Source organism: Camelus dromedarius, chromosome 6 (genome assembly GCF_036321535.1).
Source record: "Camelus dromedarius isolate mCamDro1 chromosome 6, mCamDro1.pat, whole genome shotgun sequence".
Taxonomy (NCBI): Eukaryota; Metazoa; Chordata; class Mammalia; order Artiodactyla; family Camelidae; genus Camelus; species Camelus dromedarius.
Window position 1 is genome coordinate 77,556,997 of NC_087441.1, and position 26,374 is coordinate 77,583,370.

At 41.0% G+C, this 26,374-nt stretch overlaps 1 protein-coding gene across 1 annotated transcript in view; it reads left to right on the top strand.

Annotated features, from left to right (window-relative positions):
* The window catches only part of LOC105103874 (CD109 antigen-like), a gene marked incomplete at its 5' end in the record, with an annotated part of 39,386 nt that extends 19,658 nt beyond the window's left edge, over positions 1–19,728 (top strand). The window contains 10 exon segments of the mRNA XM_064486433.1: positions 589–702; positions 2,114–2,329; positions 3,050–3,194; positions 5,483–5,566; positions 5,569–5,617; positions 5,619–5,656; positions 6,373–6,409; positions 18,588–18,702; positions 18,860–19,033; positions 19,522–19,728. Coding sequence (XP_064342503.1) covers positions 589–702; positions 2,114–2,329; positions 3,050–3,194; positions 5,483–5,566; positions 5,569–5,617; positions 5,619–5,656; positions 6,373–6,409; positions 18,588–18,702; positions 18,860–19,033; positions 19,522–19,728 — 1,179 coding nt within the window.
* Between the last annotated feature and the right edge of the window lie 6,646 nt (positions 19,729–26,374).

A 26,374-nucleotide genomic window follows, 5' to 3' on the forward strand; every position in this document is an offset into this window, starting at 1 on the left:
AACACTGTCATCCAACACCAGCACCTGTTTGGGTGACCAACGAGGAAGCACATGTCTGTGTATGTTGCAGGGTGGCAGGCAAAACATCATTTAGCTGTTCCACATGAGTCTCAGCCAAGTGCTGTTCGGTGTGGCCAAGGCTTAACAAGATTGGTGGCATCAGCATGGCATAGTGGAGGAGTAGCTGGACTTCAGCCTCAGACATGCTGGGGTCCCATTCTGGCTCCCCCTCTTGCCAGCAGCATGACCTTGTATGAGTTCCAGAGGTATCTGAACTTCAGATTTCTGTAAAATCTAAGCATAACACCTGCTTCTATAGGTGTAATGACTAAATGAGAAAATCTGTGTAAAGTCCCTGGTCCCTAGCAGGCACTTAAGATATAGTGATTTCTGTTTAAATAACATAGGTCAAATCAGTTTATCCCTATTCACTTGGGATAAGCTGCTGTTTGCTTTCTGTTGGTAGACAAATGGACATTTCTATATGAAGTCATAAGCCTCACAGGTTTTGTGAGATTTGCTCTTAATTGTGTAAAATAGGAAGCACTTGGACTTGAATAAAATATGTATTTATTGTGTTCTTTCCAGCTACAAGCCTTCCAGCTGTTTTTCATCTTTTTGAATATTCCCTACTCTGTCATCAGAGGTGAAGAATTTGCTTTGGAAGTAACCATATTCAATTATTTAAAAGATACCACTGAGGTAACATATTAAAGGTTTTTTTTCATCAATTCCATTTCAGAAAACAATGAAGAAACCCCGCAGGGATTAAGTTATGTGTGTTTGGGCATCTAAGCACTTTATCCATTGCTGGGAGATTGAAAACAGCTGTACATTGCCGGTAATTCCTTCTTGTTCATGTCGAAGGGCGTCATCACCCCATCTGAGCATCCTCACCTTAGTTTCCCGCACAGCTTCTCTGCTTTAGCCACACCACTTCCTTGCTGTTTCTGTGGCACATCTTTTTCTTTCCTGCCTCCCTGCAGTCTTTCCCTCGTCTTCTCCCACATTCAAAGTGTGTTGCCTCTTCTCACCGCCATTCTGTGCCCACTGTGATTGGCAAAAATTTATTCCTTTTGACACCTGGTTTGAAACTAAGGTCTTGAAATCACCCGTTCAGTTATGGTTGTTGTCCCCGTGTTTGTACAGCGCGTTCCCCTTTGCAGGTTTTGTGTTTTGAATCATGGATCTGGTGTCTCCTTAGCCACTCAGTTCCCTGGAAGGCAGGATCAGGCTCTCTGTTTGCGTTGTGCTGAATAGTAATAGTGTTAGCAAAATGATTCTTCCCCCAGAGCAAGTTGGGATGTGTCATTAACCTTATGACCTGATAATGCCGTAATCTTCATAAGTACTATGTCTGCAGAGTAAATTGCTTCCAGTTTTCTAATTTCGCTTCTTAATCGTCTCAACACGTTATAGTGTAGAGAGCAAAAGATCTGGAGTCAACGTCCAGCTCCTCCACTTACAAGCAGGTAACTTAATCCCAGTTTTACACATCGGTGTTCCTACAGGCACTCTTTTGAGAAACAGATGAGATAATAAGTGGGAAAACAATTAATAAAATCTTAGACCCAGAGAAATGCTATTCTTCATGAGCCTGGCAACTTTGACACACTTTACAAAAATTTACAACCAACGTACGCTTTCAGGACTAATGTCTGAGTCATACTTTTCTTGAAATAACATTAGCAGAGACTTTGAATGAGGGTAATAACACTTCATTCTGTTGGAGTCAGGCTTTTCTAATGGGACCAGTGTCCCAGGATGACACAGTTGAGTCAGGCTGGTGGCAATACCATGACATGAAATAACCTTTCTGGGCACACCCTTACCACTCACAGGCTTTGGAAAATAAGAGAATTTAATGTTCATAGGAGTTTAACGTTAGAAATGGAGCTGAGGAATGCCCTTTCCCCACGTGGCTTAAGGTAGAGTGGAAAAGCATAGGAAAGAAATGAGGCTTTTTTCTGATACCCTTTCACCTTCTCCTCGGCTGAACCTTTCTGTCTCATCTTTCTCTAAGCTTGAGCCTCACAGATTGAACCCCACTTAAAACAACATTTTCCTGAGGAACATTTATTATGCCAAACTTTTGATGATTTTTTTCTTCCAGGTTAAGGTGATCATTGAGAAAAGTGATGATTTTGATACTCTGATGGCTTCAAATGAAATCACTGCCCCAGGAACCTAGCAGACTGTCCTGGTTCCCAGTGAGGATGGGGCAAATCTTTTCCCAGTTACACCAGCACACCTGGGAGAAATTCCTGTCACGGTCACGGCTGTCTCACCTGCTGCTTCTGATGCCGTCACCCAAAGGCTTTTAGTGAAGGTAAGGATTTGAAGTCTCAATAAATGGAATGGAAATTCATAACTGAAAAGGAAAGAGAAGGTGGTTTTTCTCTTGATTAAATCTATTGGCAATCTCTTTACCCTCCTGGCAATGCCTGGCAGTTTTCCATCTGAATGGAAAACTATATCCCATGTATGTTTTATAAGTAATTGCCAATGTCTCCTTTAAATTTATAGGGTGACTAGAAAGTAAGTCAGTTACATTCACAAACTGTGTGGCGTTGGGATCCTATTAAATCATGCCAAGTTGGTATGTAGATTTTTAATTTTGGGATTCCTCAGTACGGGTAGAAGAGATTTTGTAGATTTTTTTCAGAGAAGAGAATATGCAAACAGATGGTTCAAAATAGGGGATAAGCGCTTGTGTTCTGGAGTGAGACAGCCCTGGGTTTGCATCCTTTCTCTGTCAAGGGTGTCTTTGGACAAGGTATTTGACCTGCCTCTTTTGATGATAATAGGACCCATCTAAGAGGATTTCTCACCACCTTTTCGTCTTCTCCTTTGTCTTTTCCATTGCCATTCCATGAAATGTTTTGTTGAATTTAACTGGAACGTAAACATTTATCGACAGATTTGAAGCAAGAATCAAGACATGGTGGGTACTTATCTAACTACGCACAGGCCAGATTTACTATCTGCATATAGTTCTCTGTAAACAGATGAGTAGAGACCATGTTAATTGTGTTCCTTTTATCAACAGGCTGAAGGAATAGAAAAATCCTATTCACAATCCATCTTACTAGACTTGATGGACAGCAGGCAACAGACTTCCCTGAAAACTCTGAGTTTCTCCTTCCCTCCTGATACAGTGAGCGGTAGTGAAAGAGTTCAGATCACTGCGATTGGTAAGAATACAGTGTATCACCATCATTACTGATTTATTTGTATATAATAATTAATTTTTTCATCAGTATATAGGTATATTTTCTTAGTTAGTCCTAATGAGAAAAAATTACAAAAAGGTTTTAGTAGGTACCCAGTGCTTATGACAGTAGCAAGGCCGCAAGATGTGTGTCCTGGACTAGTTCTTGTCAATCATCAGTGTGTGCGTGAAGCACCTGGGGAGCTTGGGTGAAGGCAGATCCTGGTTTAGGAGGCCTGGGGTGGGGCCTCAGATTATGCACTTCTCACAAGCTCCCAGGTGCTGCAGATGCCTCTGGCATGCAAACCACTCTTTGAGCAGCCAGGCCAGACTAGCCTGTGGCTGGAGGGAGGGGTTATTCTAAGGGCAGAGCTTCTTGACCACTGGTGAATGTCAGCACCATCTGTGGGGCTTTGCAAACACACGAATCTCTGGGTTCTATTGTCAGTCTCCTCAGTCAGAGTCTCTGGGACTGTGGCTGCGCTTGCATATTTTGAAAAGTTTCCATGAGTGCTTCTGATCACCAAATGCTGAGCACTGCTGCCTGAGCAGTTCTCTATGCAGAACACAAGTAACCTTCATGGCAGGAGCTGCCCACTAGCATGGTCCCCCTCTCCTAGCTACCTTTTGATAGCCAACCTAAAAGTACTTTCAAGTGTTCAACAGAGCTTCCACACAAGTGGTTTATTTATAGAGTTGTGCTGTACACATACCTGAAGGCCGTGTGTAGATTAAAGACATCTAAATAGTTTGTTAGGTCTGTGAGGTGTCAGGACCGGGGGCACTTTTTCAGATGTTCTTTTGAATGTCATTTGTAGATGTAATACTTTTTATCATAACCCCCAATAACCAGTGCCTCTAGCGAGGATTTTTTGGGGAGCTTTAGATAAAATTCTTAAAAAGAATTAAATAATCTCTCTTCTCAGGGATGCTCAGAGATGCCTAAGCACCTCCCATAGTTTTGAGATGCTGAGTGATGCAGCAAACACACCTGTGGTTGATGTGCACACACACACACAGCTACACATATACATACACACATAACAGACATACACAAATACACACATACATAAACACATAACACACACACATACATACACACATAACACACGCATACATGCACATAGGAGGGAAGAAGCCTGGAATTTTAAATGACACCACTGCTCTTCACATTGGAAAGAGTCCGCCTATGGTTATTGAAGTGCTCTGAGGTTTCATTATAAAGCTTTATTTCAGTAATGGATTTTAAAGCTTTACTTTTATACGGTTATTTATTTTTAAAAAACCTATTTGGTACTGCAGATGTGTGAATGTTAGGTTATTGCCTGTTTGAAATTTTTGAGAGTCTGTATTCACTTTGAATATTAAAAACATAAGCTGCAGTGGTAATAATAGTTAACAGCATAGCCTGCAGCGGTGTTTACCTCTCTGCACTAACATCTAAAGTTTAAGACATCGTACGCTCGCACGGCTGCAGCCTACTCACATGAAGCTCTTCCTCTCTTCTGTGGATTCAGTTTTTTTAAGAAGCAGATTTTCACGAGGTATCTGGACTTGGAAGGGTGTAAATTTCTAAAATAAGCCACATGATGGATATTCTATGCAGTTCAACCATAGTGGGGTCAGAATTAGAACTCAGCCTCTATATGTGTAAACTGTTATGTATTTTCCTGAGTTACGGTGTTAGAATGTGGGTAAAGTGTGTGTTTTGTATAATTTTACATAACTAACTTTGAAGGATATTTCTGATCCTTTTTGATCCTGAGATTCTCTGAAATGCTTGAAACTACTTTGTTGTTGCTGAATAGAGCACATTGAAACATACCACAACCCCTGCTCTTAGAAACATAATTTCTCAAGAACTTGTAGTGTATTAGTAAGGAAATCAGAATAAAATTCTATTTCTGTGAAGAATATTAATAATAAAATCTTTTTTTCCTATATAAGAATGATGATTTCCTGATGATTGATTCCTGACATTTTTGTCCAAGAATTTTTTTAAACTTCCTTTTTGCTTAGATATGCCATGACTTTGAACCAAAAGTCTACTAATTTGTCACATAACCTGCAAGTTCAGTACCACTGTATTATCACTCATTTGGCCAGTTTTCCTAAAAGCTTGATATACAGTTTCTACTCTGCTCCAGGCAGTGGAATAACGATACTGCTTCTGTGTCAGGTGCCTTCTGCTCTCACAGGGAGTCTCTTTGCCATGAGTAGGTACAGCTATTTGAGGATTTGCTGAACATATTAAATATCTTGTGCTTTCAGGAGATATTCTTGGTTCTTCCATCTATGGCTTAGCCTCACTAATTTGGATGCCTTATTGCTGTGCTGAACAGAACATAATAAATTTTTTCCAAATATTTGTGTTTTGGATTGCCTGACTAAAGAGAAACAACTGACCAGATTTAAGAGAAAAAGCCCTTTCGTTTATGAGGCAAGGTAAGCACTTTGGAAACATACTTTTATTTGTAAAAATAAATTTGTTTTGTTTTTTCCAGCCAGAATTGACTCTAGACCATATTTCAAAATGGACAGATTTTTGCCTCTGTGATTGTGGGACTACACGGGGCTGAATGTGCCAGAGCTGCAAGCAGTGGGAAGCTGTCACTGTCCTCCCTCAGCTCAGTGCTCAGTAATCATCGTGAAGATGTTTGTTGAGGAGTTCTGTTCATTCAGTTCATTAAGGGATGTGTATTTTCAGAAGAGACCTGAAATTTAAAGCCACTTAAAATGAGTGTCCACTGATTCATTCCACATTCATGGAGCATCTCTTAGAGCCAGGGTCAGGTCCAGTGCTGAGGAGGTGGAGGATGTCAGGCCTTTGCTCTCAAGGAAGTCTCTGCACAGTGGAGAAAGTGTGTACACAAACGCACACGGTGCCATGTGGTGGGGACCTTCTCAGTGCGTTTAACATTGCAGGTAGTTGGGGGTTAGGAGAGAAGTGTGTTTATGGGGAGGCCCTTCTGGCCCCTTAGAAATGCCACACCAGTGATTCCTCTGCCCTGCCTTCTGCAGAGGCTGATACTGTTTGCAGATACCAGATGCTCTGTATCTACAACTGGCTAATAACAACAGTTAACATCAGTTGAGTGCTCACTATGTGGCAGGCGGTGTCCTAAGCACCTTACATCTAATATCTCCTTTCCTGGTCACAGTCAGTGTGGTGATTGTCCTTGTGTTGTTACAAATGAGGTAACTCAGGCATAGGAAAGTTAACTAACTTGCTAGGATCACGTAGCAAGTGAGTGGCAGGGCTGGGATTTCAACTCCCTGTCTGGCCCCTGAGTCCATGCTCTTAGTGTCCATACTTAGGAGAAAATGAAAAGTTGTGAGGCCTTGTGACTAATAGTAATGTAAACTTGATTTCCTCAAAAACTCCCAAAGCCAGCCACCTGAATTCCCACTCTCAGTCTTGCACTGCCATTAGGGGCCTCTAGCAAGACCTCTGTGTGACCGAATTGATCCGTCTGCAGAGTCTGGGATACTTGCTGTCCGTCAAACTCATGAGGATTAGAATAGTTCATAGAAAGTGATAGGAAAATCCTTGCTCAGTATAAAGTATAAATTGAATCAACACTTTTCAAACTCCTAAACCTTTTGACTTTTTATTTTCCCAGTGAATGAGTTAAATGTCACTAGAGGCAACCTGTTAGTGGTTTTGCTAGCTTTCCCAAAGTTAAGAATTAGAAAACTTAGTAAAGACATTATTTTAATGTGAGCTTTTCTTCCGGTTTCCCTCAGTGTATAGAGACTTGTTTATCCTAAACTAAATTCTATGTACTAATGATAACTACCACTGTTTAAATGTGTTCATTTAGTTCTCACAAAGCCCTGGGAGGTAGGCATACTGTTATCATTTCCATTTTACAGGTGAGTAAACTGGGGCATCACGAGGTTAAATAGCTTCCCTTTGGTTGCCCGCAGGTGGTGTGGCTCTGGGGTCCATGCTCAGAACACTATGGGACAGCGTTTCTTGGCAGCATTCTTAGGTTGTTGGAAGCAATAGGATGTGATGGAGTAAGACCAGGGATGGGGCCAAGATGCTTCAGTAGACCAGCCTGCCAGAGGTCTCTGTGGGGGTTCTGATAAAATAGTAAGGGAGCACCATGTGGCCTTGTGGGTAAGGAGACACCAGAGGTTAGAATCTGGGGAGTCAAGTTGGACCAGACAGAGCTGTAAGGCATTGGATCCAAGGGGATGAGTGGCAGGCAGCTCTCCCTGAGTGGCTGACCTGGACAAGGGCTGATTGTGAGTAAGGGGGGTAATCAGTGAGTAACCAGTGAGGCCTTGAGTTTTCCAGGATGCTTTCATAGAGGAAAGGGGGCTTGATCACCTTGTCAACTGATCTATAATACAGTTGACCCTTAAACAACAAGGGTTGGAGCTGCATGGGTCCATTCATATGCAGATATTCATCAATATTAAATCTACAGTACTCCACAGTGTGGTTGGCTGAGTTCAGGGATGCAGAGGAACTGTGGATGCAGAGGGCCAACTCTGTTCTATGTGGATTTACCCCTGTGTGGCTCTGGAATCTACTGTATACACTTTTCAAAGTGGTTTGGAGGTATGGAGGGTCATCCTATTCACTTAGCCTGTAGTCAGAGGCTAGTAACTTTGAGACTGTCATTCGTGGGTCATTCATTTGGCCAAATAGAGCCAGAATTGTGAAGTAGGTAGGGTGGTGGTCTTTTTTCATTCATTCATTCATTCATTCATTCATTCAGACCTTCATTGTACACATATTTATTGAGTACCTGCTGTATGCCAGGCACTGGGAATACAAAAGAAAGAGTTCCCTTCCCTCATGTTGCTTACGCTATGGTAGGACTAGGAAGAGATGGTTAATGTATCAGTCAGTACATCGGGCAATAAGAAAAATGTCAGATAGAGATATGTCTGGCAAAGAATTCAAAGAGAGGTCATTGACAGAGTGGAACTAATAGCTACTTGAGGTTGAAGAGCTAACACACTGAAATCTGAATGACACAGGCCAGCCGTCCAAAGATCAGGCAGCAAAGCATTCCCCGGAGAAGGAAGAGCCAGTGCTGCTGTGTGAGGCCGAATCTGCTCGGCGTGCTTGAGGGATGCTGGCAACAGAAGGCCTGTTAGCAGGACTTGACCCCCTGATACTCAGCAGGAGGGCACTGCTTGTTGAGAGCCCTCTGCTGGATGCCTGGCCACGTGCATGAAGGGAGACTGGAGACCCGCAGACCCCAGGAGGGGTTGTTTGTAGTGATTTTCCCATCGTTCTTCTAGTGTTGCCCTTCTTAGAAGGATATTAGCCTTCTAGTATTATCCTTCTGAGGAGATGATATGCCAAGTAGGATTGCGTGCCAGGCCAACGGCATGTTTTACACTGAAGGATTTATTAAGTGGCTAAAATGATAAATTTAAGACCTACAACATGTGAAATTCTTTCAGGTATCCTGGACTGATTTCACACAAGATGTATTTTATCTTTGATCAACCCATTGCCCCCATTCCCAGTCCTGAGGCCTGTTAAAGAGCAGTTGGTAACCTTGAGATGTCAGTAATGCCTGAATAACTCATGTAGAAATTCTGAAGGTTATGAAAGAGGCAGAGATGGGCAAAGATGGAGAAAGAAGAGGAAAATGTAGAGGATTGGAGCAGATGTTTGCTAAAGGATTTCCTGGAAGAACAAAAGAGAGGTTCTGTTTTTATAGTATTTGGAAATAATCATTATCGAAAAAGAAACCCAAACCAACCATAACCACAAATCTGAAGTGACTGAATGATGGTAGGAATTTTGAATCAAGCGAGCAGGGCCTGGTGCAGCATGTTCCTGGGGAGATGGAGCCCAGCACCGCCGGGCAGAGTCTCATGTCAGTGTCAACTGTGCCACGATGTCCGTCATTGTTTATTTTAAATTTGGGTGAAAGATAATGTTTTCTACTGTGACAGCACAAAAGAAAGCTGACTTCCAAACTCATCAAAACCTCATGTGATTTTTTCCCTTCTGTTTGGGAAGTTGACAGGTGGGCAAGTGCTTACCTGTGCTCCGCATATTCTGTGTGCTTTTTGGTCCTTGTTCGATGTTAAGATTCTGAAGTTCATGCTGCTTCTTAGTGTCATAAGATCTCCTCCAATCCTCTCATATAAAATTTGAAGAAAATTGTTAGAACAGTTCAAAGAAGGTAAAAAGAATGTCTGTGTCGATTAGGTTTTATAAACAAAACAGAGAAAACACCTTTTCTAAAATTGAGCTGTTACTATGCGTCTCAATACCCCAAATCACAAATTTCATTTGTCCACCAAAGCTGTTGGTCGGTGTTAGAAAACACTGTTAATATAGTCTGTTCTAAATTACATGTGATGCCAAGGTGACATTTTGAATTTGTGCTTAACTTTGGGGGAAATATTTCTTTAAATGGATAATGCTGATTTGTTTTTAAGAGGACTGACATAAATTATAAGTGGCAAAATAATTTTTTCCCAGGACTTTCTAACTATTTCCTATTTTCTATGCAACTAATAGCATCAGCGTGGGATCCCCCACCTAACGGGTACATTCGATGTCCTGTAAAATAGTGAGAATATCAAGATCCCAGTGGGTTAAATTCTCACAGAACCAAAGAGCAAATGTCTTCAACACAATGAAGTGGAACCACTATTCCTATCAAGTAAGAATAGAAAGCTTCTGGTACCAATGGTTAATTTGTGAACTGAGGGTATCGTTTGGTCATTAAAAAAAAGTTATTTCCTTTATTGTAAACCAAGTAAGAATGTTTTATTAAGTGTGTATGTGAATGCCTTTTCTATGTTTGCATTTACACTGAAGTGTTTGGTCCCAATTTTATGTGGCCAGAGGTATTGATGTTTTATTTTATAACTTCTACTGTTTACGCTTGGAAAATCTTCTAACACTTGTAAATAATGCCACTCATCCATATTTCCTTCTAAATTATTTAATGGTTTCATTGAAAAGCCTAAACATTTTTACTAATTGGCAGTTTATTTTGGTGTGTATGTTGAGATGTGTCATTAAGTTCTTATCATGTTATGTTGTCAGTTTTTTATGGCTGAGTAGTATTCCATTGTATAAATATACCACATCTTCTTTATCCAGTCACCTGTTGATGGACATTTAGGCTGTTTCCATCTTTTGGCTATTGTAAATAGTGCTGCTATGAACATTGGGGTGCAGGTGTCTTCCTGAAGTAGGGTTCCTTCTGGATATAAGCCCAGGAGTGGGATTCCTGGGTCATACGGTAAGTCTATTCCTAGTCTTTTGAGGAAACTCCACACTGTTTTCCATAGTGGCTGCACCAAACTGCATTTCCATCAGCGGTGTAGGAGGGTTCCCCTTTCTCCACAGCCTCTCCAGCATTTGTCATTTGTGGATTTCTGAATGACGGCCATTCTGACTGGTGTGAGAACGCCATTTGCAGCAACATGGATGCTCCTGGAGAATGTCATTCTAAGTGAAGTAAGCGAGAAAGAGAAAGAAAAATACCATATGTGGAATCTAAAAAACAAAAACAAAAACAAAAAGACAAAAAAAAAAAAAAGCGTAAATACAAAACAGAAATAGACTCATAGAATACAAACTTGTGGTTGCCAAGGGGGTGGAGGGTGGGAAGGGATAAACTGGAATTTGAAAATTGTAGAATAGATAAGCAAGATTATACTGTATAGCACAGAGAAATATACACAAAACCTTATGGTAGCTCACAGAGAAAAAAATGTGACAATGAATGTATATATGTTCATGTATAACTGAAAAATTGTGCTGAACACTGGAATTTGATACAACATTGTAAAATGATTATAAATCAATAAAAAATGTTTAAAACAAAAAGGTATTATCATGAATTGATTTTTCCCATCCATGACTTAATAATCCATATAACTCTGATTGATTTGGGTAGTTTCTGTTAGCAAGTGCTCAACTCTATATTGTTTTCCAAAAATACGCTTATTTTTCCATAGGCTAGTATTTAATTTTATATTTATTAATTATATAGTTTATAATCTAGTAGATAAAATTTAATTGATCTCATATTTCTGTATGCATGTTTAAGGCTATTTTATCATTTTAACTAGAACAAATCACACTATATATCTATGCAAAAGCAACCTATATTTTCTATTAAAAAGATAGGAAACATGAGAAAGAAAATACATATGAGACAAGGAAGACCTCAGTAGTCCCAGTGGATGTAGGTGTGCCTCACTCTGCTAACACTGAGTCCCCCACATGCCAGGTTCTAAAGAGTGATGCTAAGCTCTTGCCTACCTCCTTCCCCTACAAGGACCCACTTGGGTCTCAGGTTGGAGGCTGAGCCACTCAATTTGTTTCCAGTGAAAAAAGCATTGGCCACCAAGAGGATGGTCGTAACAATTTCTTGGCACCAAACCCCTGTAAATCTAAGAGGTCCTACATTTGGCCCAGATTCTGGAGCAAATAAAAATGGCTTAAGACTTTGTGAAGCAGAGATGCTCACCCATTTTTGTTGAAGGTGGAAATGCACTGGGGGCTGACTGTAGTCCTGAGGAAATAAGCTCAGTGCCAGCGTTTGCCTTTTTCTTCTAGGAAGCAAAGGCCCTTGTGGGAGGGTTAAAGTAGGCCTTCTCAGTGCCCTCACAGTGCTGGAGGGCCCACAACACGGGTTCATCTGGATTCGACAGGGAAGTATGGAAGTAACACAGGACCGAGCTGAAATTTTAATTTGCATTCTCTGAGAGTTTCAATGTCTGAGAGCTACCAAGAAAAGTTACAATTGCCCCATTCTGCGGAAGGAATCTCAGAATCACAGATGCTGTCTGCTGTGGCTAGATGGCCAAAGTAGGAAGAGGGTGAAAACATTTTCCAGCTGTAAGCTGCCATGATAAACAGAAATGATCCCAAGAGGAGCCACAGAGATGAGGGGTATGCCAGGCAAGAAAATGCTCAGGTCAGGTCTGCAGTGTTAGAGAGAGGGGAACTAACCATGCCAGTTCCCCCAGGACTGTCTTGATTTAGTCCTGGGCCCCAAGAATCCCCCAGTCCTGGGCAAACCGAAGAGCCCACTTAGGACACATTACTACGCCCCAGCGGCTGTCCTTCTGGACCCACATCTATGTCTGTACCATGACCATGTTTCCCACAAGTGCTCCTAGCCTCTGACTAGCAGGGTAGGGGTAACAGTACAAGCCCATTTCTGGAAGAAGTGGGATTTCTTTATTGGGTGATTTAGGCTCCAGGACTCTCCTTTGGCCTGGCCAGAAACATTAGAATTGTTCTTCAGTTTCAGACGTTCTCCCCAATCCTCTTTGTTCCCCTCTGCCTTCCATGTTTGCATTTTACTTGATTTTTTTTTCATCTGCATACTGTTCTTCAATTACGACATCTGGTGAAATCTACACCAACCGGTCTGTGCCTCCCTTAAGTATTGCCAGAAACTGTCTCCTCTGTCTCCTATTACAAAATTATGCTTAAACATTTTCTTCACTCCTGCTATCAAAAGCAAAAGAAAACAAAATGAAACCACAGATATCCAAGGGTCATTTATGAATTGTAATGAAAAAGTAATATACCGTCACAATAAAGAAATGGAAAAAACCCGTATATAAATATATCAAGAAATATACAGGATTTACATAAGGAAAAAAGACACCAAAAGCTAAAGAAGAACATAAAATAAGACCAATTGAGAGACATATCATGTACCTGGATACACTGTTACAGAAGATTGATTCTCAGTGAAAGTTAATTCTCTTAACATAATTACCATCCAAAGTCTCACTAAACTAAGAATTCTTTTTAAGGGGGCATAGTGATGGTTAAAAATTCCGGTCAAATAATGTAGAGGTAAACATTTCCGAGAGAATCCTGAAGAGGAAGGATGAGGAGGGGACATTTGGACATGTACTGCTGATACTAGAAGCAGCAGACCATTCAGTGGAACAGAATGGAAAACCCAGAAATGGAAAAAACCTCTGAGAACTGAATGCAAGCTGAAGTGGTACAGCTGAGAAAAGATGGGTTGTTTGGGACAAGTGGATAATCGTTTTTAAAACGTTCTCCAATGTTACCCCATGCTCCAAAACAAATCTTGGATTGATGAAAGATGTATTTGGTGGAAAATCAAAGCAAAAAATTAAAGTGAAGCAAATGTGAAAACATAAGGCTGAGCCATAGGGAAGGGTTAGCAGGCCCGTGGAAACGCGTTTCCGTTTCATCTGGAGAACGTGCATCAGTTTCTCTTAAGTTTGCACTGAATGACCCACATTGCCACAGTCTCTGAAACCATGAAAAGAGCTTTCTGCTGTTTCCACCTGCTGCATTCCATGGAGAGCGGCTGGGACCCAGAGGCATCTGGGCAGTGCTAACTAAAAACTGGCACTTGCCACCTGCCTCTCCAAGGATCGGATCAGGTTGGCACTCGCCAGCTAACTCTGCTTGGATTCAATCATGAGCAGCTGCCACCGCTGACCTCCAGCACTCCGTGAGAGGAGTTCAGGACGGAGGTCACGAGTGAGGCACTCTGTGCTCTCTGAAAACTGGCTGAACAGGCCTTCAGACAGTTAGGTATTTTCAGGAGAAGATTTTATGGCCCAAAGTCTCACATCTCATATCTAGAAAAGTACGAAAATCATTGACGGTGACATCTGCTCCTCGTGACTAGCAGCACCCTCTGCCTGAGTGTGTGCTTGACTGCATGTGCCCCCTTCACTGAAATCCTGTATGACACTGAGTTTTCCCTTTGCCTCTTTGGAAGAGTTTCTCAGAGCTTTCATTTTGCCATCAATATGACTTAACCCAGAACTCTCACATTGTGTGACTTTATTTCAGTCGACAACGGGGATAAACTGAAGGGTGAAGAGACAGAAAGAGTTATCGGGGGGTGCTCTCTGGGGGACGAGGCCCTCAGCATCCTGAAGCTTCACGCCACTCCATGACCAGTCACATGCCAACACGTCTTTGTCGGGTGAGTCTAAATTCTTCAAATGTCCTGAACCAGCCAGCCAACTAGCATCAACATTTGAAAGGAAAGCAGTGTGGCCCAGAAGCAGTGGCAGAGATCTGGGATGCCTGGGGCTGGCACGTGCGGGCGGGGCGTGCTGGGCCTCAGGGCCTCTGTGCGCACGGGCAGGGGCTCGGGGTTCCGAGGCGCACGGGCACTGCATCGGTGTTGCTAGGCTGCGGTTACTGTGTACGGATAGAGTCCAACGGACACAGCTTCCCAGCCAGACCCCAGTGGTGGTGGAAAGCCTATTCATAGAGATGATGAGCCGATTTTTTTGCGTTTGCCGTGCGAACTGTGAGTCACCCGTGGGCTGTACCATCAGCCCTGAGAGAGACTGCAGGAACTCGCAGCCTGGCTACCACATCCGCAGGAGAGACTTAAAAAAAATCCACAGAGCTGCCTCTGTTGGAGATGTCAGGAACGTCCAGCGAGTACTCTTCCTGAGGCAGAATGGCCTGGACGAGCCTGATAGAAAGAACAGGTCACAGGGGTGGCGGGACAGGGTGGGGCGGGTCTGGGAGGGGCCGGGGGCCGGGCCCAGCTGTCAGTTTCCCTCTGAGGCTCCTGGAAACCAGCGTGGGGTCCAGTGCCCAGCAAACTTTATAGGCAGCTAAAGCTTGAACTAGTTTTGGACCCACTCATAATTCCCCGTAGAGAGCACTTTCCTGACAGTTTTTCAGTGACTTGCTTAACTACATGTCAGTAATAATATAAACCAAATTAAACATAAAGATAAAATGGCATCTTATTTCTAATGTACAATTTTATATAGAGGAAAGTGTGTAATGAGAAAAATAATTCCCATGATAGATGCGCCTCTGGGATAAAACTTCTTGGGATAAAATTCAAGATCCATTTTATATCAGTGTACACGTTTGTACATAAGTTCTTTACTGAAGGACCTTAGAGGACAACTTTGAAGTGGGGAGACAGCTGTGCTCTTGAACAGGTGGACTCATTTTCTTAAAATGTGTGGTCTTCCCATATTTATTGAGTTTTCCATAAACCAAGTGAACATATCAGAGTTTTTAAAAACATTGAGTTACGCATGCTGTTTTGAATTCTTTTGATGAAATTCAAATTTCTGTGTAGTAGACAAAGACAAAGCTTTGCCGTTCTTGATATCAAAATGTGCTGTAGATTTCCACAGATTACTGCTTTACCAACAGTTGAGAAAACAGATAAATGAATGGAACGGAACATGCCCAAACACCCAAGTCTATGTAAGACTTTAGAACTTGTTACTGATGAAATTTCCTATAAGGAAAAGAGGAGTTATTCATGAATGGTGGAGAAATAATCAATTTGGAGAAAAGTAGCTAGGTTTTTATCTCACAAACAAGTGTCAGATGTATAGATTAACATTTTTAAGTATTGAAAGTGAGAAAAGTACCGGAAGAAAACGTAAATTCCTGTCTATACATTTTTTATGCTGACAAAGACATTCCTAAGAAGGACTTCAAAAGCAAGAATTCTGGAGGTTGATTTAACAACATAAAAAAAATTAAAACTCTGTAGATTAGAAAATAAGATTAACCAGAGGAAAAACAATGTGCTTTTAAAAGATGTGCAGTGTATTTGTGTCAGACGAATTCTTCATTTTTACTGACAAGTCTTTGAAAGCAACAAGCAAAAATAGCCCCTAATTTGAAATTGGGCAAAGTACAATTTTTTCTTGTCTATAAGTGACCAATAGATAACAGGGAAAATATTTAATATCTCTGGTCAGAAAAGGAATTTAAGTGAAAAGAAATGAAATATCATTTTCCCTTCACAAAATTCATCCAGATGAAGAGCGGTGGTACTTTTACTGCTGATTCAAGTTTAAGTTGCTTTTGAGTTTGAAAGAGACAGTTTCCTGAAAAGTACTACATTAAAAAATGTGTATTCCCTTTACACATGAATGGTATTTATATGAATGAGAGATAAATAATTAGAGCTAAATTAGAGATAAATAGCATACAACTTATTTTTCTCAAAGACTACCTAAAACAGCAATGTATAAAGGAAAACTCACAAAAGGATTTTTAAATCAATTGCAGTGCATTTGGTATGGAGCCATCTTTGACCATGGAAGGTGGCATAGATAATAGATGTATGTTGACTTGCAGAGATCTCCTTTTGAAGATCATTGAAAAACAGAAAAAAAATCAATTTTATTATATATAAACCCAAGAAGGCTATGGTCTTCTCTTAGCCAAAACTAGGTACACAAGTGTGATAAAAATATAGTTCTGGGCATTTGCATTTTTTGTGAAGATTTTCCATTTAAAAAAATCTGATTTCTACAATGAAGAAGTACAAATTCTAGTAAATGTTTCTTATGAATGAAATACTCCTGGGAAATAGCAAGAATATGAATCTTGCACAGATAAAAATGATTTCTCACTTTCTATTTTGTAAATGTTTTTGAGGATTTGAATCTTGAGACAACTTCTAGCCTCTTTACAAGTAAAGGGAATCTTGTTATCTGTGCTTGTAGATTTTACTAGGAATATATTCTATGCCCAAGTTTTGGAATATATGTAGCTTTATTATGTATCATATGTTAATGATTATAGAGTAATCATTTTACATTCTTATGGAAATGAAAAATAGTAAATATAAATGATTATTACTGTTGCAAAAGTTTGTAAAATTTTAGGTGTGTCCTTATGACAAGAAAGTCAAAAATAGCAATGTCAATGAGTGTTCCTATTGCAAAAGTATTGCTTTTCTTTATAAAAGAGTTCTTAAAAAGATTGAACTCGCCAAGATATTTATTCATTCTTTTAATCCATTTATTCCTCAACTGTAACCTGAATACTATGATGTAGTAGATATATTCTTCATCTGTCTGTCAGAACCCTTTCCTCCTTAAAAACTCCGTGTTGCTTCCTCTGAGCAAGATGAGAACTTTAAAACTGAAATATTAAAACTTCATTTCAGTTTAAACTTTTCCTCCCTTCTTTCAAACAAAAGAGTGTCTGAAGGGAGGAAACTGTAAAAGCTGACGTTCACCTTCCCCTTTGAACATTTAGAGTAGTATGTAATTTTGATATTGAGCATTGGAAATTATGCTTTCATACAATGTACACATCTAAGTATTGAATAAAACGAGCCATCCTGATTGAATTGAATCCTGAATTTCCTTTGGCTTAAAGTTTCTTGAAAATCAGAGTAAGAGTTCCATTTTCAAAAATTCTTGTTTTGTTTATTTGAGTTCTCTTTCCCTGTAATGCTTTTATTTTATGATTTTTTAAACTGAAGTTTAGTTGATTTACAATATTGCCTATCATGTTTTTAAGATCTAAAGTTGATTTAAATGCCACCCATGTGACAAGAAGTGCACTAGACCTGTGGCATAGACCATTATTGCACTTACTGGAAGGCACAATAGGTTGTCAGATGCCCCACTATTTTATGTCACAATAAGGAAATTTGTTAAGTGCTGCCAACTCCCAGACACAGAGAACAAACTAGTGGTTTACAATGGGAATAGGGAAGTGGGGAGGGGCAGTATAGGGGTAGGGAACATAGAGGCACAAATTGTTGGGTTTAACATAAGCTACCAGGATATATTGTACAACACGGGGAGTATAGCTACTGTTTGGCAATAACTCCAAATGGAGTGTAACTTTGAAAGGTTGTGAATCACTGAATTGTACACCTGTAATTTCTGTCATCATGTTGTACATCAACTATACTTCCACGACAATAAAAATGCAACCAGAGACAAAAAGACATCCCAATAATTACACCAATGGGAAAAATGAGAAAGAGTTTTTTAAAATTCTACCAATTACAGTGGTAAGACATGATGAATTTTAAATTGCCTTCCCATGCCAGAGATGTTAAACTGTGAGAAAATGAACATCTTAGGATCATTGAAGTCCAGTGTTCTCTCTAATCCTTACAGCAGCAAAGTAGGTGTGATACCATTTTACTTCACTGAAATGCTGTCTTTCTAAAATAGTAGTAAGAGTCATAACTATATTGTCTGACAGCAAATGAGCTGTTATTTGTGCAAGGAACTGTTGTAAACACTGTGCATAGATTTTCACTGAAGCCTCACAGCCGTGTCCTGTGAGATAACTCCTACTTCATCCCTGTTTGGTTGATGAGGAAATTGAGGCACAGAAAGGCTATGTGGCAGCTAGTAAGTGACAGTTAAAGTAGAAGTCCGGCCCAAGTTGAGCTGAATCTCAAGGTCATGCTTACTATTCAAACAGGTTGTTCTTCCTTTAATGTGGTGAGTGGTAAGAGCTTATAAATAGTGTTCTTTCTGCATAAGGAAACTGAGTATTTCTTTTAAAGGGGTAGGAAGAGCATGCTATTGAATGTTGCCAATGACATGAGTAATGGTATGTTTGAACTAGTATGCTCTAATGTCCTAAAAAGTCATCTCCCATTCATAGGACGGCCCTCCATTTGGCCTCTGCCAGTGGCCACGGAGGCGTGGTGACTCTTCTCCTGGAGCGAGGCTGCCAGGTCGATGCGCAGGACAGGAAGAAAAGGACGGCGCTGATTAAGGTGAGTAGCAGCCAGCCGTGCCCACATGAGATGGATTCCATGTAATGACTTAAAACTGAATTGATCTGGTTTAAGTATAATGAACCACTGGGACTTGTGGCATGTTGACTTGGAATTCCTGGCACTTACAGTCTGTTTCTTGGCATGATACCGACAGGCCGTACAGTGCGAGGCGGAGGAGTGCGTGGACATCCTCCTTAAAAGTGGAGCGAACGTCAATGCCGCAGATGTGCTTGGCAACACCGCGCTCCACTATGCGGCACGCCTCGACACCGCATCTATCGCGGAGAAGCTGCTGTCCCACGCCGCGGACATGGACGCGAAAAACCAGGTATAGCTCCAGTTGCTTTCTTGACAAACTATTTCAAATACAGGTTCTTTTGTAGCCACAGGTGTTTTATTTCTAATACATGTACCGAATAGACTACATCAGGCCCTGTTACCATGGAAACAAGTCCAAAGCCAAGGCCAGGGGCCAGAGAAAGCTGACGCCCACAGGAAAGGCAGAGCTCTGTCGCCCAGCACCTGTGCTACCCCGGAAGGAACAGCTCCCCATTAGGAAGCGCTTGGGAGTGGGTGGTAGGTTCAGAGGCCACAGAAGATGAAGGCCTGGGGGAGTGAAGTGATGATGGGGGCTGGCTGCCTTCAGAGGCGGGGTGGCTACTGGGGATGGGTGGGAGGAGGGAGACCCAGTATGCAGCAGGGGAACTGGGTGAGTGCACATGGGCAGGGGAGGCAGCAGGCCACAGGCCCTGAGCACCCCAGGACCCCCAGTAATAGGATCAGGACAAGTGAGGTCAGGTCGTGTTTGACAACCAGCAGGGGCATTCACTGGTGCTGGTGGCCACGCGGCCCACCACGTACACCCCAGGGTCTTCCGTGCTCAGCCTGGTGCAGCTCCTCAGCGGGGCTGTGGCTCTGTGTGGGCAGCAGTTGATGGCAAAGCTGGTCCGCCTGCTTTTCCTCCGGGACATCCGTTACCTCCCGCCACTGCAGCCCTGCCAGGAATGCCCTCCGCTGACATAATAGGTGCAGTTTTACATATTATTGGAGGTGCAGGCACTTCCTGAGTGAAAATATTTGGAAAGAACTTAATTGTCTAAGATTTCACTTTAAATAATGAGATTTCCAAAGAAGCATTAGAAGGTACAGCTTTCTTTTGCTTATTTATGGCAGATATTTGTGCAAACATTGCATTTGTTGCAGGTAAAAAAAAATTCTTTCTGTTTTTACCCACTCACATTTTTTTCTGATTGGTGTAAAAATCGAAGAAAGCAAAACTTGCCTTGGAAATAGACTTTGTCTTAACACTGAAGCAAAACAAAAACATCTGACAGTGTAATCAACTCCTTGCTGCTATGGACAAGTTTCTGTTTTATTAAAACAAAGAATTTATCTAAAACTGATTTCTGTCTCATTGCCCAAGGCTTAAGAGGAAATAAAAGGAAACAGACTATGGATTGAGCAGTTGAAACATGCAGGCTAGTGTGGAAGTTGGGCAACTGGGAAATAGCGAGAGGAGGTTTTTGTTTTCCTTCTGTTGATGTAGTTGGGCAAGCTGCTCTTCACTGTTTGGGAGAAACATTGTCATCTTGGGAAAGAGTGTGAGTGAACTGTACACTTGCCGAGACATCAGTTTTACGGGGACTCTGAGGAAATGACACTGGTGGTGAACGGGGGGTGAGTAAGTGGGAAATAAGAGAGAAGAACAGATAATGAACTGGCCCAGTGTCCTATTCTGGCAGAAACAGACCCTTAGATAAGAGTCTAGACTTGGCTGTCAAATCTAGGATGTCTTGATGGGAAGTAAAGAAGGCAGAGATAATGAAATCAAGTTGCTTCTGAATTGAGTAGTCCCTGTTGTACTGCTGTCTACCCAGGAGAATGAAATGCAGTTTTGTTAAGTGACTTTTATGTCTCAACTTTTCTTTGTGCAAATCCTCAAATGAGAGAAGGAACTGGCCACGTGGGTAAGCGAGTCCGAACTGGTCGGTTGTCTCCTGTGCGAGTTCTCAGCTTAAATCGTGCCAGTGAACCACAATCACCTGGCAGCATTTCCAAAAATGTACAAGCCTAGGCTGTCCCCTGAAGATTCTGAGTGAATAAATGTAGTAAGGCCTGGACATGGGTAGTTAGAAAGATTTCCTTGAGATTCTGATACAACCCTTGGGTGAGAACTATTGAATGGCTCCGTGTAATACGTGTCAGTTCACAGCTCTCGGAAAGAAGGCCTCTCTAGAAGAGTGGAAGTTTGACAGATGCTGGCTTCAGTGCTCTCCTTTCCAGCCACAGAAGCCTGACTTTTATCCATCTCTACTTCAGTGCTTGACAAGTTAAAACGAGTATTATTGGCAGTATATGTGGGCTTGAAGTATAACTCCTTTTTCCTTCCAATCACTGATCATTCAGTGGCACTCAAAGAGTCTTAGAAATTTGCTTCTGGTGAATGATTTAATAAGTAGAGCCCTTTAAGGATTTTGCACCTTTTGTTACCAACCAAGGCATTAGGCCAGCAGGGTTTCCTGAGTGCAGTAATAGTAACTCATGACCCTTCTGTTGGTTAAATCTGTGTGACCGAATCTTGCAATATATCTGTTAGATTTACTGAGCGCCTGCATCATTAAAATGGTGGGTTTGTTTAAAAATTGCAGTATACTTGATTTACAGTGTTGTGTTAGTTTCTGCTTTATAGCAGTGATTCAGTTATATATATATGCACACACACACACTTTCATATTCTTGGCCACTTTGGTTTACTACAGAATGTTGCATACAGGGCCTTGTACTGTACAGTGGGAACTTGTCATTTATCTATTCTATATGCAGTAGTTTGTGTTTGCTAATCCCAAACTACTAACTTACCCCTCCTCCACCACCTTTCCCCTTTGGTAGCCATCAGTTTATTTTCTACATCTGTGAGTCTGTTTCTGTTTCTTCAGTAAGTTCATTGGTGTCATAGTTTGGAGTCCACATATTAAGTGATATCACCTGGGATTTGTCTTTCTCTTTCCAACTTACCTCATCCAGGATGATAATCTCTGGGCCCATCCATGTTGTTGCAAATGGCATGATTTCATTGTTTTTATGGCTGAGTAGTATTCCATTCTATATGAATATACCATGCAAGATGGCAGTTTTAAACATCAAAACCCAGGAAGTTACTAACAGAAGGGAATTATTTTAATAATGTAGTTTCAGCCATCTTATGAACTAGAGATCCATATGATTAACAATAAGGGAGACTGAGATACAGATTGTAGTCTGAGTAGGCATAGGAAAAGTTCTTAAAGTGGGTATTATGAGTCTTTACAGCACTTTTTATGACATGTTGGGGCCCAGGTTGTTTTTTTTGTTTTTTTTTTTTTGTTTTTGTAGGACATATGATACTAAAGGAAGGAAAGGTTTTACATCCAAATATTTGCTTTATACCCAACTGTTTGGAAACACAGCAAACATACAAACACAAGTGGGCTATAGACGAAACATTCCCGGATATATTCAGTTGGCCTCCACACATTGAGTCAACATTTAAAATTTAGGAGACTCATGCAGAAATCTACATTTCAGACTTCAACTAAAGGAACAAATCTAGTCCCCCATGAGCCCAGGCTCCCGTGTGGTCTGCTGTGCAGAGGCGGCCCCTAGTCAGTGGGGTGTGTGTTCTCCACTTTGCTGTCCTCACCTGGGACCTTCACTGAACGTGGGTCCCCTACTTTGCCTCTGTAAGCATTTGACTTGACAATTCCTGTTTTATAGTATATTTTGAAAATGATTTTGAAACTTTAATGGCAGTCTATATTAAATTTATAATCTATTTCATATTGTATAATAATCTCACGCATGGGATTGAATTTTTCAAATTAGAACTTATAAGTTGATTTTTAAAACAAACTTTTTTTTTCATGAATATGCAAATAATCATTCCCATCGGAATGTCTGTAAACCTGATGAGGTTGGTCGTGGTCATAGCTGACAGGTTATGCTCACGGCAGACGGTGTGATGTCTTTCTCCTCCACGTGGCTCCTTAGAGCTGCGCTTGACTCAGTAGCTACATGGCTCCCTGCGGAGCAGCGCTGAGAGCACTGAGCGCAGTCACAGGGCAGTAAGGGGGCGACAGAAGGCCTGGCAGAAGCAAAGGTTCTTGGAACCAGTAAGTGCTTGAAGTGAGTTTTAGAGAATGACTTCACGGTGAACTTTCTGAAGAGCTCAAGGAGGAGTGTTTTAAAGAGTAGGAGCCCAGAGGGGTGAGGAGGAAGAGGCTACTTTGTATTTAGTTTACATGATATGTTTATGTTCAGAGACTTACAAATTTTTACATTCAGTTTTGAAATATGTAATTTTGTACATTATAGACTATTCTTACTGTTTTACAGGATGACTTGACACCACTATTAATTGCCATAAGGGAAAACAGGCAGCAAATGGCAGAATTTTTAAAGGAAAAACAGGCAAATATACATACAGTTGAGAAGACGAAAAGGTACAGTAGTTTGTTATCTTTAAAAAAAAAAAACCTTTGCCGTTGTTCCCGGGTAGTATCAGTTAGAAAATTTAAATTAATAAAACGATTAACTTACAATCCACACAGCATCGGTTAGGGAGAAAAGCAATTCCAACTGGGTGTCACAAAGAACAGAATACAGCAGGATTCATCTTCCTTTATAATGTTGACTGATGTCATTTGCAACCTGATTCTTTTGATCATATGGTCTTCTCATAGGTCAGGGAGATCACTTTCTTTTTATTAGTATGAATTACAATTTTAATTGACCTTATGATAGAACATTGAATATCTGAACTCTTTTATAATAATTTTTAAATTTCTACTGTGTATAGGTTTTTTCTTAAAAGATGAAGATTAAATGTAGAGGAATTTGTTTTGTCTTTTAGATGACTATTAGCTTGAAATGACTCTTTGAAGAATACTGATATTTTCAGGTTATCACACACGAGTATTCATCACCATTACCGGATCCTATGGGCTCATCCGTTTTTATCCTTTTTCAATTCTTGTACATTTTGATGATTTTATTTTTAATTGATAATGGTAGAAAGCGGAAAGATAGCTTTAGTGATTGAATAAACATTTCCTTTAAAGCAGACAAGCCAGTGGTAGATGATAAAGAGGAAAGAGTTGAGCTTTAGATCCAGCCCAGGTTTAAGTCCTAGTTTTCCTGTTTGTCAGGTGTGTTCTCTGGGGAACATGACTTATCGACAGATAGGTTTCCTGATATGTAAAGGAGGACAGGAGTACCTCCTTTATGGGGGGTTGTGTGTAAGAAAGAAAGACATACGGTATTTAATTCAGGGCCAAGCACATACTTTTCAGCGTGATTCACTGCAACCGTGACTATTTTCATTATTCACATTATTGTTTGAAGCCTGCAAACAGCTTTTGTTTTACTGCCCTCTAGCTGATTTTAAAGTATAATATTTGAGACTCAGTAAGAAATGGGGAAATCTTTATTTAAATCTTTCCCTACTTGACATAAGTGACTTCAGCATCATTTCTTATCCATCAGAGGACTTTAAATCTGCAATTTCGTCTCTGTGTTACCCCAGTAGGACAGGGGGCTGCTTTTTTGTGGCTTGCTTTTGGCCTTGAGGTAATTTGCCGAGATGAACACATGAGCATGTATATGGTCAGTCTTACAGAGATGGTCAAGATACAATATATCAAATTAGCTGTTGAAGTAAGTTAAGTAAATTCCTTGGGGAGGGGGTGAGTTTTCTTCCCTGATTTTAGAATGGCCCTCATGCTTGCTGTAAGTGATTAATCACCAAATATGATCAGGCTTCTTCTTCAACAAGGCATTGATGTCTTTTCTCAAGATATCTAGGCATGCAGTGTAGAAGGATATGCTCTTACTAGTGGTTTTAATATGTAAGTGTTTACACTAAAATGGCGATGATCACTAAACTGGGGTTGAAAATAAGTGTTACTTGTCACACAACAGGTGAGAGTTCAAAGCTGGGTGCAGGCAGTTGGGGGATGGCAGTGAGCTGTGCCCCTTCATGAGCTGGAAATCACGCCAAAGGCCAGACTAGTGAGATGCAGCAGTGGCCCAGGATTCTTTATCTCAGGGCCTCTGAGCCCTTTGTCCTTCAGCATCCTCGTGTTCTGTATTTGATTCCAAGTGTATCCCTTATGCATGGGGTACAAACAATGTCATAACTGATTTTTCTAAGCAGCTATTTGGGTCTTAAAGTGTTTATTTGAGAAGAAAATCCTGTCTTTTGCCTTGAGGGCTTTCCTCTGTACTCTTCCTCTGGAATCTTCCAAGAAGCAAAGGGATTCCCTGAGGTCAAAGTGACACCCGTCTTCCACAGGTCACTGGGGTTGGGGTGGGGAGGAGGGCTTTCTAGCCATTCTGTTGTGCTCCTCGATTCTGTTGCTGCAGCGTCGGTATGAAAACTGGTCTTAACAGGGTCTCGTTGGCAGCTGGGTCTGCGCTGTGCATGTTGCTCTCTAAAGACCTTTAATAGCATCATTTTAAAAGAAGAAAAGAAAACAGAACATGGCCCTGCAGTTGTCCTGTGTGACCTCTCCTCCCGGGACGCCCCTGCTGACCCACGCACCTCAGCCTTCCTTGTGACCCACGCTCAGACTGCAGGGCGACAGCTTGTTTAGTTCTCATGCATTGCTTGTGTGACGTCCTGTACTTACAAATACAGCTACAAAACATGTAATGGCTGAGGTGCCCTGAATGGTAAACCCTGAAAAAAGGACGGCTCATCACCATAACTTGGAACATTTTTCTGAAAACTGCACCTTTGAATGTTGCACCTATGAGAAAACACACATTGGTTTTTATTCGGGATGCTAAACTAGTTCTGGCATTAAAGTTCAGGAAGGATTTATTCAATTTCATCACCGTTTCTCGGAGCATTTTGGGGGTATATTATGTCATTAAATCAATCCTCTGAATACTATTGGGAATTAAAGCTGTAAGATCCCAGTTTTATACAGGAAGACTTTGAGCTGATGAGAAACAACTTTTCCAGGAGCAAATAGCTGTTGGTTACAGAGCTAGGACTTCTGAGTTCAAGATCCTTTCCGTATGTCAGACTAAGTCTAGTTCACTTCGTGAGCTATCCTGCCCTCAGTTCATGACTACTTAACCTGACTTTTTTTCTCCTTTAATTACATGCTAAAGGACAAGTTTATAGAACTTACAAATTTGAGGTATACAGGACCATTGAAGGTTTGATATTAGCTCTGCTATTGTCTGAAATAATGTAAGAATTTAGTATCTTTGGTCATTATTTTCATATTAGCATTCAAGAGTAATATTTATCGATTACTTTTTTTTTAACATAGCGAACACAAAGATGAAAGGAGATGTGAAATGCCTTTTCAAAATCCCAGCCTGGCCAAGACTTCTGATTGTAAGTGACTGTCTGTGGTCCTGCCATAGATGGAGAAAGTGAGAGGGAGGCAGTGCTGATCATGACAGAGCAGTCAGAACAGCCAGTGTGGGAATTTCATGTATACCTTGATTTTTACAATTAGTTTCTCCCTTAATGCTGTAGTATTCCAAATTATTTAGGAAGTTACTTGTAGGTCATTTAAACCCTGAGACAGTGTTGTCTGGAAAGAAATTCACGTATTTAAACACAGCCCCTGAAATCCCATGTTCTGTCTTTGTGTAAAGAAGGAAAACAGATCTT